General features: G+C 52.9%; 1 protein-coding gene across 4 annotated transcripts; it reads left to right on the top strand.

Moving 5' to 3' along the window:
- The first annotated feature begins 2,241 nt into the window (after positions 1-2,241).
- ATP1B4 (ATPase Na+/K+ transporting family member beta 4) lies at positions 2,242-13,285 on the top strand. 4 transcript variants are annotated; one of them, XM_023926063.2, is made up of 9 exons: positions 2,242-2,335; positions 2,530-2,593; positions 5,112-5,274; positions 7,918-8,046; positions 8,872-8,976; positions 9,218-9,414; positions 10,051-10,107; positions 10,766-10,861; positions 11,887-13,285. In XM_023926063.2, exons 2-9 carry the CDS (start codon positions 2,531-2,533, stop codon positions 12,046-12,048), a joined length of 972 nt encoding a protein of 323 aa, XP_023781831.1. In that variant the 5' UTR covers positions 2,242-2,335; position 2,530; the 3' UTR covers positions 12,049-13,285. The 4 variants fall into 4 exon arrangements, with proteins under 4 accessions (XP_023781831.1, XP_086706474.1, XP_086706475.1 ...); XM_086850348.1 differs by lacking the exon at positions 2,242-2,335 and adding an exon at positions 2,355-2,407; XM_086850347.1 differs by lacking the exon at positions 2,242-2,335 and having other exon boundaries at positions 2,447-2,593.
- The last annotated feature ends 296 nt before the right edge of the window (positions 13,286-13,581 follow it).

Raw genomic sequence — 13,581 nt, 5'->3', positions numbered from 1 at the left:
GGCAGCCATCCCGACACGGCCACCGGCCCAGTTCATTTCTCGGCGTTCTGAGATCGCTCCAGTGGCAATGCCTGTTGCTGCCTGTGCCCTATTCCATGGAGACAGCAATCAGCTGCAATCTCCATTGCCATGGACAAGGTGCAAGAACAGGCCCTCGACCTCTGTTTTCCACGTCCTATCTGCAAAATGGGGATAAAAGCATCCTCCCAGCAGGCTTCATAATTGCTTGTAAATCACTCTAATATCCTGGGCTGAGTGATAAGTACAAATCACGTAATTATTTCAAGCATATTTCATCAAGTTAAAAGAAGCTAATCCTATCTCTGCTTTAAAAAAAACACACTTTTACTGGATAAGAGCCTAATGACCAGCTTCTCCCAGGAGAAAAGGGAAAGTGTACACTGACAGCGATGCGGGAGGCAAGTTAGAAATGCCCAGATCAATTAACGGGAAAGAACACATCATCTCCAGAGAAAAGAGCAGTTATTTACCTCGGATGAAGAAGAGGAGCCCCGAGCTCGCTCGCTGGGACAGAGGGGCTGACACTGGTCCCCTCCTGCTCAGTTGCCCTCACCCTGTGCTAGTGATGGAGAGGACAGGTCTCATCTCCCTCCTGCGTGCGCTCCCGGGGAGCTGTTGCTGCCCTACAATCGCCCATATCGAGCTAAATCCCTGCATCCCGTTCCACGTCCCGAGCTTCGGGAAGACAACTCTTGCTCCACGGAGCCAGCCTGGCCAGGAGATCCAGCTGTGAGCACAGCTGTGAGCACAGCTGCCGGCGGGCTGGCTGTGGGCAGGCACCGGCACCGGCACCGGCACCGGCACCGGCACCGGCACGGAGCGGCTGGCGAGCGGCAGCCCCGGCCAGCTCCGCGCAGCCCGGGGCAGCTGCCAGACCTCTTTGTTTCCCGCTGTGCCCATTTATTAGCACGGCCGGTGAGCGGCTGTCAGCCATGCCCGGGAGAGGAAAGGGAGAAATGGAGCTTTGCCGGCTGGGATGGCACCGTGCCGTCCTGCGGGAGCTCGGGACAGACGTCCCCGTGCCTTCGGGCAAAGTCCCAGCCTTTCCCCACCTTTGAACAGGGCCTGGCTCTCTGGAGAAAGGAAGGGTCACCGGTCCCGCTGGAAACGGGCCAAGAGAACGAGCAGGTGGATCGTGCCGAGCTCAGGCTGGGACAGACGTGTAGAACGAGTGCCGCTGTTCCTCGGGAGCTGCGTGGGCACCAGCAGGGACGGGCAGCCCCCGCACGCTGCCATCACACCGCCGTGTGACTGCCCCCATCCTGCCCCCCATCCTGCCCCCCATCCTGCCCCCCATCGTGCCCCCATCCTGCCCCCCATCCTGCCCCCACATCCTGCCCCCCATCGTGCCCCCCATCGTGCCCCCCATCCTGCCCCCCATCGTGCCCCCATCCTGCCCCCCATCCTGCCCCCCATCCTGCCCCCCATCCTGCCCCCCATCGTGCCCCCATCCTGCCCCCCATCCTGCCCCCCATCCTGCCCCCCATCCTGCCCCCCATCCTGCCCCCCATCCCGCCCCTCATCGTGCCCCCCATCCTGCCCCCATCCTGCCCCCCATCCTGCCCCCCATCGTGCCCCCCATCCTGCCCCCATCCTGCCCCCCATCGTGCCCCCATCGTGCCCCCATCATGCCCCCCATCGTGCCCCCATCCTGCCCCCCATCCTGCCCCCCATCCTGCCCCCATCCTGCCCCCCATCCTGCCCCCATCCTGCCCCCCATCCTGCCCCCATCCTGCCCCCCATCCTGCCCCCATCGTGCCCCATGCATCATCTCGTGCCTGTAATTCACCGAGGGAGGAAAATGTGACATGGCCCAGCCCCGGTGTGCAGGGTGTCACGGCAAGGTGTGCCTCTGGATTTGTCTGAGAGGCTGTGGGTAGCTCTTGAACGTGGGGCGAGGAAACCGATGCTGTGAACCCCCGGCTGCTGTCTCTGTTCCAGGGGGTAAATATAGACCTGCCTGCCCCTCTCACTGCCCCCTTCACCGCAAAAGAGGTTTCGCAATCGTTAACCCCGGCCCTTCTGTGACTGACAAGCACACATTGACCGACGCTTCTCGCCATCGGAAACCCCAGCGATTTGTTAATGTTTATTAACAGCTACACGGTCTCCTGGGGCAAGAGCCTGGTTTCTCCATGTAGGGCATTGGCTGGCAGTGATGGGAACTCAAATATGAGGCAGGATGCAGCGAGGCTGCTGCAAAGGGCACCAGATGCCAGAGGACTCAAGATAGGATGCCTGCTGCATCGAGCTTATCCCCTTTAGGAAAGCGAGTTCTTTTCTGATGCACTCCTGAACAGCAAGGTTCTGCAGGGTAGGGAGGGAAAGCAGAGTTGTTCCCCACAGTCTCGGCATAGCTGCTGTTTTAGGGGGAGCTGTAGGGCTGGTGAGCAGTGCTGGGGAGGGGGCTCTGTCTGTGAGTCTCTGAGAGCCAAGATGACACAGCACCCGCACGGGGGCCAGTGCTGCTGTGCTAACACTCATGTTTTTTTGTGTTTCCCACCCAAGAATGGACAGGAACAGCAGCATTGGTGGCATGGAGGGCCAGCTCAGGAGCCCCAGCCAGGAGGTGGTGAGTATTTTGGGGGCTGCTAGCCTCATTTCACAAGGTGAGGTGGGAGCTGCTGCAAGGACCTGCTTTGTGGCTGATCAATTTGTAACTACTTTTCTCTAGGAAATGCTGCTTTTTCTCTCAGGCAAAGCACTTTGTATGGTGGGGGGAAAAGGGCAGTGGCAGGTCTGGCCAATGGTGCTGGGTGGTGAGAGGGACTAGAAGGGGCAGGAACACCTGGGCTTCTGCATACCTGGATTTCAGCAGGAGGAATCCAACACTGAGAACTGACCTGGTCTGAGGTGAGAATGGGGAGAAGCTCCTGGCCTCCCCCAGGACACCCACAGCAGTCAGCACAGAATGATTTTGCCAGAGATGAACCCCAGATTTGCTTCCCAAGCTGTTACAGCAGGCAGAGACTCAGGGCTGTCCAGTGTCCCAACATATCCTGCCGTGGCTCTGCCTTCTCCCTGCCCTACTGCACTCCTGTCCCAGCTCCTGCCACTCCTTCTGCCCCTTGTCCAGGTGCAAGGGACTGTTCCAAGACCCTTTCTGGTCTGGGCTGCAAAGATAAACTGCCTGTGCTTCATTCCAGACCTGACCTAGCTCCCTAACTGAGAGACATGTGGCAGGAACCTGGTATTGGGATCATCCCATCCTTCCCAGCTTCCTCACAGAGACCCATGGGGTGAGCCTGGGGCTTCCTCCACCTCCCTGGGCTGCCATGGAGCCCTTGTGGCCTTTCCCAGCCATCAGGACAGGACCCTTCACCAAGTGAAGGGTCACATAGCATGGAGCCAGGAGAGCTGGAAACTTCTCTCCTTGCAAAAGCCTCCTTCAGTTCCCAGGGTGAGGTCCTATGGTGGGGGAGGTTGTCCCCATTTCCCCCCATTTCCCCCCATTTCCCCCCATTTCCCCCCATTTCCCCCCATATCCCCACAGCTCTAGGCATTGGTAGAAGCTTCTGAGTGTGGGTTCTTGCTGCCTCCAGTAGAAGTTTGTATGAAATTCAAAGGGCTTTCCCCAGTGCAGCACTAAGCATCAGTGTGGAGTTCATCTGGACAGTCCCCCCTACTCTTTCAGTCTGATGAATTGTTTCCCAAACATCTGCTGGTAGCTCTTCTATTTAATGGGGAGAGTGGAAGAAGAACACCTCTTCCCCCTCTTTGTGGGTCACTTGTTCCCTCAAGAGTGTCCTGGCAGGGTACATCCCCCACACCTTCTGTCGATGTCCCTGCTGCTGAATCGTGCTGGGGCTGCAGCTTCCCGGCTCCAAAATCCGCTGCTTTCATCAGCCCTGTACCCTGTGTACCCTGCACCTCAGGCCATGCAGGAGCTGGCTCGGGAAGGGCTGTGGGGCCTGTGCCAAGCGCTGCTGGCAGCAGTGCCCTGGCACAGGAGCGCTCCCAGAACAGCCCCGCCGGGGCCCTGCTCAGAGCCCATCAGGGCAGTCAGTGCCATGGGGATGGTTTACACCCCCCTCTCTGCCCGGGGAACACCTTCGGGCTTTGGAGCCAGTATTCTCCTCCCTTTCTCACCGTTTTGCAGTATTTGTGTGTCTGAGCAGAGTTTAATTTCTCACCCCCAGTTCAAAGCTGTCGGGGCAGCCCAGGGCTTGTGAATATCTTCCGTGTGTGTCCTGGCCCCGGGCGGGCTGCGCGGCGCTGGGCGCACACAGCCCGGGGCGATGCTGCAGCCGTCCTGGGGCAGGCACTGCAGCCTCGGGGAGCCTCTGAACCCTGCCACAGCGTTTGCATTAAAATGCGGGGAAGCGATGAACCCATCCAGATCACAGCATCGCCCTGCTCCCCGGCGGTGCCTGGCCCAGCCCTGCCCCGAGCTGGAGCAAGGGCAGCACCTTCTCCCACCTGCCTGCTTTTGGAGACCTGCCCGGACTCAAGGGGAACGAAGGACGGCTTCCGTGTCTCAAGTGACTCTTGCCCAGGTTCAGGTACAGAGATATTTGTGTTCCCGAATTCTGGACAAACAAGTATTCACCCCTTAGGCAAAACACAAACTCTCGCAACCTGGGGAGATGCTTTTCCCTGAAGCTCAGTGTAATTAAAAAAAGTAACAACACAGGGGTTTCTTCAAAGACTGAACACTTGCTCACACGCCAAGAAAAACAAGCTGCTTGATCTCTTAAATACTGCTGCCTGCTATCATCTGTGGCAGCACAGAGAATGTGCACTTGAACTCAGAGATGTTGCAGAAGTGTGGGAACGGTTCCAGCCTTCCCAGATCACAGGTTTTCTTTGGTCATGTTCATGCAGGTGGAAAAAGATGAGTTTCTGTAAATGCCAGCACAAGGAGACAGTACCCAGTGTGACAGCAGTGACGTACATGTCATGGAAAAATGGATGCTGGGTTCTAAGTGATCTTAACTTGGAACAGCCAAAACTGCCTCTCTTTAACTCAAGAGTGATGATGGGAAAATGGAAATTTGAAACATTTCCAGATATTAAGTGCTTTTGCATTTATTTTTGGCCAATGAGAAGTTCAGCTTGCCTGTGGGGGTTGTGTTCTTCAACTCTTCCAGGAAAATAAGGACGAGGAGAAGGTCCAGGATCCTGACAGAGAGAAGGACGAGCTTAAGGCAGACATGGGGAGCAAAACCTGGGCAGACCTGGCTGGGGAGATGAAGATTTTCTTGTGGAATCCGGAGGAGAGAACATGCTTGGGGAGAACAGCCAAGAGCTGGGGTAGGTCCTTGCTCAAGCCCCACTTTTGGGGATTATTGCCTTTTCTTCTTCACAATGGATTCACTTGCCTGTGAATGTCTTTGACAGCTTGGACTGACCACCTCTGCCCATTTCTTTAGTGTTAATGTTTCTAGCTAGTGCAATAAATAACTAGTGAGGAGGACAAGCAGAAAACCATGTAAAAGTTACCCTTGGTCTGGAGGTTAATGTTGAGGGAGAATGTGAAAGCAGATTTCAGGCTGCCCAGCCTGTCCCAGAAAGAAGTTTAGAGCCTGAACAAGCAGGGGAGCTGCAGGTCAGTCTGCTGCAGTTGTGCACCCCTGCTGCCACCAGCACTTCTGCCCGTGCCTGGGTAAGTCAGGGACCCCTGTTACAGTGGCTTTGGAGTCATCAGGTTGGTGGGGGAAGAGTGCCCTTGCTGTGGGGCAGGTGTTTTGTAGGGGGCAGAGCAGCCCTCCCTGCCTGAATGAGCCCTGGCTCTAGAAAGGGAAGGGAAGGGCTGGTCAGCACTCTCACCCCACAACTTCCCAGGTAGTGACAGGGTGCCCACAGCAGGACCCACAGTGCTGTCAGAGCCAGGGGACTGGGATGTGCCAGCTCTGATGGTTCTGAGTGCCCTGTCTACTTTTTCCACATCCATGTGGCCTTCAAAAATTATTGCTGAGTCTGGAGGTGCCCCGGGTGGTTAAGAGCAGCCTGTGGGGTGAGCACTGCTGCAGGCTTGGTCCAAAATCAAGGTGCCACAAGCACATGCAGTGCCACCCACCTTTGCAGCTCTGTTCTGAGCCCCCTTGGCAGAGTGAAAATCCCAACCTGACCCAGAGCCACCTGCACATCCACCAGTGTAAGGCTGTGAACTACCAGGGGCTGTGGCTCGGTGTTTGCAGCCCTTGGCTGGCACTGACAGTGCACCACAAGCCCCACAGCCCTCCCATGCCCCTGCCAAGAGCTCTGGGTCTCCTGCAAAACCTGTGATGACAGCTGGGAGAAACAAAGGAAGCTGCCCACCAGCACCAGAGGAGTCTGAAAACCTTCAAGTATGAGTCTGGTACAGACCTTGACATTTATGTTTGCGCTCCTGTGCCCTTTGCTGGCCACAGAGGCAGACACAGAGGTTTTTCTGCTTCTTTGCTGGATGAGAAGGCATAGTGTGTAAAGTGTGGAAGCAGTAGGGTGACAGTCCTTGGTAAGTTTGGTTTTCTGGAGGCTCTTCTAGGTTCTGAGAAGATCCTTGTGAGAGGATTTGCTCAGTCTGGTGTGGATGTGACCTTGGCAGGTACTGCTGGCAGTGCTTAGCAGCACTGGGTGCAGCATCCTCCTGTCCCCTGGGATCACTGTGCTCTGCTATATGAGCCCCCTGCCCATGAACATACGTGCCTTTGGTGCACACACATGTGCTCACATGTCTCTATATGGGGGCAAGAGAAGCTACTACAAAAATAAAAATTTATTTCAAAGTGAGAGATTTGGAAGTGAGTGGAGCTGAACTTTCCTGCTGTCATCTCATGGGTGGGGAGGAGGGAATTTCCCCAGCCTGGGGCTGCTCCCCTGTGCTGGCTCTAAAGGTGTCCCCTGGGATGGGGGCCTCAGGGGACTTGCACTCTCCAAGGGAGACAACTGTCCACAATGTCATCACTGGAGGCCCCAGCCCCTGGGGAAGGCTGAACCCCCCTCTCTGCTGGTGACAACACTCTGTGCTGCGCTGTAGGAAACATAAAAATGGAAGCAGTACTGGGAAGAGGTCCCAACAAACATCAATTTGGTGCTCCAGCAACGGCTCCAGCTCTGCCAGGCTGGGGCAGAGGCACCATTCAGCATCACTCTGGCAGAGCTGGACATTGTCCCTTCTGTGCCACCAGCAGCAGTGATGGTCCCATCTGCCCCGGCTTAGCCCTCAGCAGGACACAGCCCCACAGTGGTTCCCAGCACGATGGCCCTGGCAGAAGCACGGCAGGAGTGCACATCTGTGTTCCCAGGGCTCCCTCCAAGCTGCCGGAACGTTTCTCCTGGGAAATGTTTGGGTTAGGGCTTCGCTTTGCTTTCTGAGCTGCTGGGTTTTATTCATAGGCTGTGGCCTCTTGAGACATCCTCAGCCATCAGTCTGGTCCAGAGGAAAAACAAACCCATTCCCTGAATGTCTGGGCTATGAAACAGTGGTGCTGCAGCCCTGAGCGATGCTGCTTGCTCAGTCCCAGCACCAGGGTCCCTCCCATGCAGGGGACAGGAATCAGGGCAGGAGCATCACCTCACAGCCCCTTCAGGAGTTTGGCTGAAGCCACTGGGTACCTTTGCATGTTACCATGCCAGGAGGGGGTAGGAAGAGGGAATGTTGGATCCATCTGTTGGAGAGAGCTGAGGTATGTGGACACACAGACCTGGTCCTGACACAGCTCTGGGAAGGGTCACGCAGCAAAAGGAATACAGAACCCACCAGCAGCTACCCTGACCCCGAAGTAGTTGAGAGTCCTGCACCCAGAAACACCAGAGTCTGTGTGCAGGGCTGGGGGTGCAAGCTCCCACTTCCACCACGGACTCAGAGCTGCAGAGGACGCCGTGCTGAGCACGTCTGTGCATCCCTGTGGGACACTTCCCACGGGATATGCTCTGCTTGCCTTAACAGGGACACGCCTGTCTCTTTTGCAGGCTTGATCTTACTGTTTTACTTCATTTTCTACACGTGCCTGGCGGGAATGTTTGCCTTTTGCCTGTATGTGATGCTACTCACGCTGAGCCCCTACACACCCAGGTTCCGGGACCGTGTGTCTCCGCCAGGTACGTACCCCAGCCAGCCTGGCCTTGGACACCTCTGCCCATCGGTGTCCTACCAAAATGGCATAGCTAGGACCTCAGGTAAAGCCCTGCTGGAGCTGTGCACTCCTACAGTCTCCCAGCCCTCCCTAAGACAGGGTGGTCTCACCTCAGGGCACTGGCAGAGCTGCAGGTTCTCTGCAGAGGACCAGACATCTTAAAAAGCCCCATGAGAAGCATTCACCCAGATGATACTAATTGTTATTCAAATTGCACTGTTTATTGTTATCACTATTCTCAAGGCAAAAGCAAACTTTAGGTATTTCATTGGTGATGCTGATGCATTTCAGCTGCTGGCCCTTTATACCTCATGCCTTCAAAATAAAATACAAATCAAGAGTAGCCTTTATGCATTATTATTTTGGGGAGTTCTGGCAAGAGAATGTTCAGAAAATCCTTTCCCTATGTCAGACACATAATTTTTGCTGTGTTTTTGTGTTGGTGGGGAACAGAAGGGCCCCTTGCCCTGCTCCTTGTCTGGAACTGCCCCTGCAGCTGGGAACATAGGGGACCTGCAGCCACATTGTGCAGCCACAAGTCCATCACTAACCCACAGCACTACTGAAGCTCTCCACATCTCCCATGTTTCCTGGGATATTTTGATGTGTATGGTGTTCTCCAGGGGTGAAATGAAGGTTGAGGAGAGAGTTGATTTAGAGCTGGTGCTGCCTCTCTAATGCCTGTGCCCGTCCCAAGCCCAGTGGCAATGCACCGGCCCCTGCAACACACAGCCCAAACCATGGCTGCTCCACCTCCATTTGCTTTATCAGGGTCTGTCTCCTTCTTCAGGAGTGATGATCAGACCGTACTTGAATGGGTTCACCATTGCCTTCAATGTCTCCCAGCCCAACACGTGGCAGCCCTATGTGGACAGCATGCACCACTTCCTAGCAGGTGAGCTCTTTGTCACCCTGGGAGTCATGGTGAGGTTGTTTTTATCCATGGGTACATGCATGTGGTGCAGGGGTCTCCTCACGAGCCACATCTGGAAAGGGAGGCTCACAAGGTCAATGGGAGCTGCTGTGGGAGGGAGCTTTGCCTTTCCAGGTGTGAATTCCTAATGCCTTTGACATGTAGATGTCCTCTGAGAGTTTGAGATCTCGGGGGTTTTAACAAGTCTCTTGGTTCCCACCAGCTTATGATGACAAACTCCAGGAGGAGAAGAATATTGAGTGTGTCCCAGGACAGTACTTCATCCAAGGGGGAAACGACAGTGAGGAGAAGAAGGCCTGCCAGTTCAAGCGCTCGCTGCTGCAGAACTGCTCTGGCATCGAGGACCCAACGTTTGGCTACTCCAGAGGCCAGCCCTGCATCCTGCTGAAGATGAACCGGGTACAGAGAATGCTGCTTGTTTTAATTCCTTCCTTTGGGGCATTCCAGTGTAATGAAGATCACACAGGGACTGAAACTCCTTCACTTCTCAGGCCCAGGGAAAAAGGGAACTAGAATCCCCAAACCTGCTGGCCATATCTGCTAGAAAACATTAAAAAAATAATATAAATCTTGCTCCATTTGATTTGCTGAGGCCTTAGTGCTTGGAGGGTCTTCTGCCAGGCCCTTCTTCATGAGGAACTGAGCTTTAGGGGAACACCCCAAGACCTAAGATGCTTTACAATGGGAGTTTTCTTAGAATTTAATTGAATTGAAGTCTAATAGCATGGTGGTTCAGTGCTCACTGCTGGGAAAATAAGCATGGAGAGATGTGAACTGTGTGGGGAGGAGGCTGTGTTACTCCAGGGGGTCTGGACTCCCTCTCTGTGTGCTCTGCCCCTGCTCCCAGGCAGCAATCTGGCACTCAGCCGTGGGCAGGTTGCACTGTGTGGGGTGGCAGACCCTGCTGCAGGGGCACACAGCTCCTGTCTTGAGCAGTGTGTCTGGCACCCAGAAAGGTGGAGGCCCTGGAGAAGAAAGGCAGCACGTGCTTGGCACTGCATTTCATACAAGCATGGGTGTTTTTTGTTTTTGCAGATCATAGGCTACCGCCCTGGTGCTGGGGTCCCTGTGAGTGTGGACTGCAAAGTGCAGGTACTGCTTTCCTCCCTGCCCAACAGTGTGGTGGGTACAAGGTCAAATGCCTCCTCCTGATGGACCTCAGCACAATTTGTCTTCATTTTAGCCCCAAACACTCACAGGACACAGTGCTGCCCATGTCTGAGTACAGTTGGAGGCCAGTCTGCTGAGACTGACAGAGGTCACCAGTCCTCCCATGTTGCTCCTGCAGCCTCACGGGCACCATCATGCTCAGCCCCTGGGGCAGCCTGTGGGCCTGGGTGCCAGGTCCCAGCTAGAGCCTGGAGCTGTGGCAAGATGTAGGAAATGCTCATATCCATCTCCAGCTGCTCTGCAGCACCCTCAGTCCTGGGGGCACCCTGCAAGCCCACAGCAATGGGCTGAAGGAAGGGCTCCCACCACCCAGGCAGCTGCTGGATCACACCCCTAGAGAGCAAAGGCGCAGTAGGGAATCACCAGGCAGCAAACTGTAACCCTGCCCATGGCCATGTAGCTCCACTCTTCCTGGGCTGGAAACAGGGCCGTGACTGGGCTCACAGCAAACACAGCACAGCTGAGCTTAGCTGGGGGCTGGCAAGGGACATTCACTCTGAGACAAGCTCTGAAGGGAGCTGTATTTTGTGTCCCATGACCTATGTGTGTGCATGTGCCTCTGGTTTTTTTCTGATCACAGAAAGGCAATGAGAGTCACCTCAGGTCGGTGGACTTCTACCCTGGGAACGGGACGTTTGACCTCATGTATTATCCCTACTATGGCAAGTTCACCCACGTGAGTAAGGGTCTGGAAGCTCTGTTTATGCTTCCTTGGGAATGGGAGGGCAGGAGCTGCTGCACAGGGTCCAGATGTGCTTTGGAGCTATTTTGGGCAGACATGGGCAGGACAGAGGCCACGGGCACTGCGATTATGGCGCTCTGTTTCTGTGTCTGACAAACCGTGTGTATGAGTGTGTGTAACAGTGTGTGAATGTGTAACAGTGTGTGTGTAACAGTGTGTGAATGTGTAACAGTGTGTGAATGTGTAACTGTGTGTGAATGTGTAACTGTGTGTGTAACAGTGTGTGAATGTGTAACAGTGTGTGTGTAACAGTGTGTGAATGTGTAACTGTGTGTGTAACAGTGTGTGAATGTGTAACAGTGTGTGTGTAACAGTGTGTGAATGTGTAACAGTGTGTGAATGTGTAACTGTGTGTGAATGTGTAACTGTGTGTGTAACAGTGTGTGAATGTGTAACAGTGTGTGTGTAACAGTGTGTGAATGTGTAACAGTGTGTGTGTAACAGTGTGTGAATGTGTAACTGTGTGTGTAACAGTGTGTGAATGTGTAACAGTGTGTGTGTAACAGTGTGTGAATGTGTAACAGTGTGTGTGTAACTGTGTGTGAATGTGTAACTGTGTGTGTGTAACAGTGTGTGAATGTGTAACAGTGTGTGAATGTGTAACAGTGAGTGTAACAGTGTGTGAATGTGTAACAGTGTGTGAATGTGTAACAGTGTGTGTAACTCTGTGTGTGTGTATGTGAGTGCATGTGGATTTTAGGACAGCAGAAAGCATTTGAGAGCCCCATGGTCTGGAGTTGTCCTGGGCAATGAACCCAAGAGGCAACATGTAGTGATCCCATCTCACTGAGGCACAGACACAGAAAGGCTCAGCATGCTGAGGGACCTGATGGACATCAGCCAGACACTCTCAGATGCCTGGAACCATGAACCATTTACGAATTATTTTACTGAACATAAAAGCCCTGTCTTCTTTTCTTCTCCCTCAAAAATTACACTTAAATCTCCTTTCCTTCCAGGTCAACTACACCTCCCCACTGGTGGCTATGCACTTCACAGATGTGCAGAAGAATTACTTGGTCCCCATCCAGTGCCGTCTGAATGGGAAAGGAATTATCAACGACCTGAACAGTGACCGCTTCCTGGGCCGAATCATCTTCACACTCAACATTGGGAAGTAGCCCCTGCCAACACCAGACACTTAGGTTAAATCAGAGGCTTTTTCCTTTTTAAAGCATCAAGACAGCATTTTTTTCTGCTAGGAAAAACAGGCACATGGACATTATTGTTAATTTATTTTTGTTCATAGTTAGGAAACCAATGAGATAAAATGGCGCATGGATCCACATTTTTCATCTTCTGATGTAAATCATTATTAGTGAAAATTAAATGTTTTCCCCTGGGGAGAGAACCTGAAAAAGATTTTATTTTTGATTGAAAAAAACCTCTGGTATCCAAATGCTATTTTCATAAGGTCTTTTATGAGTGATCCCTGTGGAATGCATCTTTCCTGGCTTTACATTTTATTTTTTTAGCATAGTTTTATGTACATTTTTCAGGCAAAAGCTAAAAAGGAGGTAGTTCATTAGCACTATTCTTGTTAAAATGATAAACAGCAAAAATTCTGGATCATGCCTGCAATATCAGAGTAGAAAAGTGAAAATGGCAGCTCTCAAAATGCTTTCTAGGATCTCCAGCCCCACAAGCATCTTGACTACAGCATTTTACACAGCTTGTTCAGCACACCCAAGGTGCTGAGCAAGGGCCACAGAAAATTGTTTGCCCTTGAGCCCTTCCAGCTGTTCCTTTCTAAAGTGGGAAGATTAATGCATTTCTCCCTCCTTCCTCCTCACTCCAGTACTTCTCTCTGTCCCAGGAATCCTCACCCCATCTCTTGGACAGGGATGAGTGAGAGGAGCTCTTCTCTCCTGTCTTGGTTCAGAAGTTGCCAGTGCCTCCTGATCAAGCACAGAAGTGCCTGAAGCTTTCAGACCTGTTCTTCCCCATTCCAGAGAGGTCACAGCTACAGAGCTGCAGCAAAATGCAGGGAAATAACGCAGTCCTTTTACTGTTAAGGGGGTCAGAGTTTGGGTGACTGTAGGCATCAGTTTATCACCCCTAAAGGTTGATGAAACAGAGTGCACTGCCCTGAGCAGGCTAAGCCTCCCTCAGGTGTGACAGAGACCAGTTGCACTCTGTTTGCTGGGAGCTGTGAGAACACAGCAGGACAGGACACCTTGGGATAATGCACTACTTGGAAAGCACGCTTACTAAAATTAATGACTGAACAGGGGCATTATGGTATGTTTGTCCTACATCCATAGCCAAGGAACTTTATCTGCTGTCATTTGCTGATCTATATCAGTCTCTAAGAAGTGATTTTTTATATTTAAAATAAAATGACTACAGTAAAATTAACTCCTTGGTGGCATTCTTGAAATACTGGTGTTGAGATGCAGTTTGTGCTGCCAGTTAGGGACTGAATTTCCAAACAGCAGGTAACAACATCCCAGAATTCTTGAGCACTTGATAAACTGCCCCAGGCTAAAGAGTTCAGGAGCCCAGAATAATAAGACTCACTCTTCACCAAGCATCACAATCAATCATCTGGCAAAAACTATTTATTAAGAACTGTTAAATACCTGAACTAGGTTAGTTTAGGAACTAACTTGGCTCAGTTGTCATTATCCAGATGGCACTGATAGAGCCAGGGC

Source organism: Cyanistes caeruleus, chromosome 14, assembly GCF_971803275.1.
Source record: "Cyanistes caeruleus chromosome 14, bCyaCae1.hap1.1, whole genome shotgun sequence".
In the NCBI taxonomy this organism is placed as follows: domain Eukaryota; kingdom Metazoa; phylum Chordata; class Aves; order Passeriformes; family Paridae; genus Cyanistes; species Cyanistes caeruleus.
The sequence above is the reverse complement of the archived record's forward strand: the minus strand, read 5'-3'. Positions and strand labels throughout refer to the sequence as shown.

Coding starts and splice junctions, on each gene's coding strand:
- ATP1B4 (XM_086850347.1), top strand. CDS start 2,504: ATGTTTTTTTGTGTTTCCCACCCAAGAATGGACAGGAACAGCAGCATT. Junction 2,594..5,111: donor GGAGCCCCAGCCAGGAGGTG/GTGAGTATTTTG, acceptor CAACTCTTCCAG/GAAAATAAGGACGAGGAGAA. Junction 5,275..7,917: donor GAGAACAGCCAAGAGCTGGG/GTAGGTCCTTGC, acceptor TCTCTTTTGCAG/GCTTGATCTTACTGTTTTAC.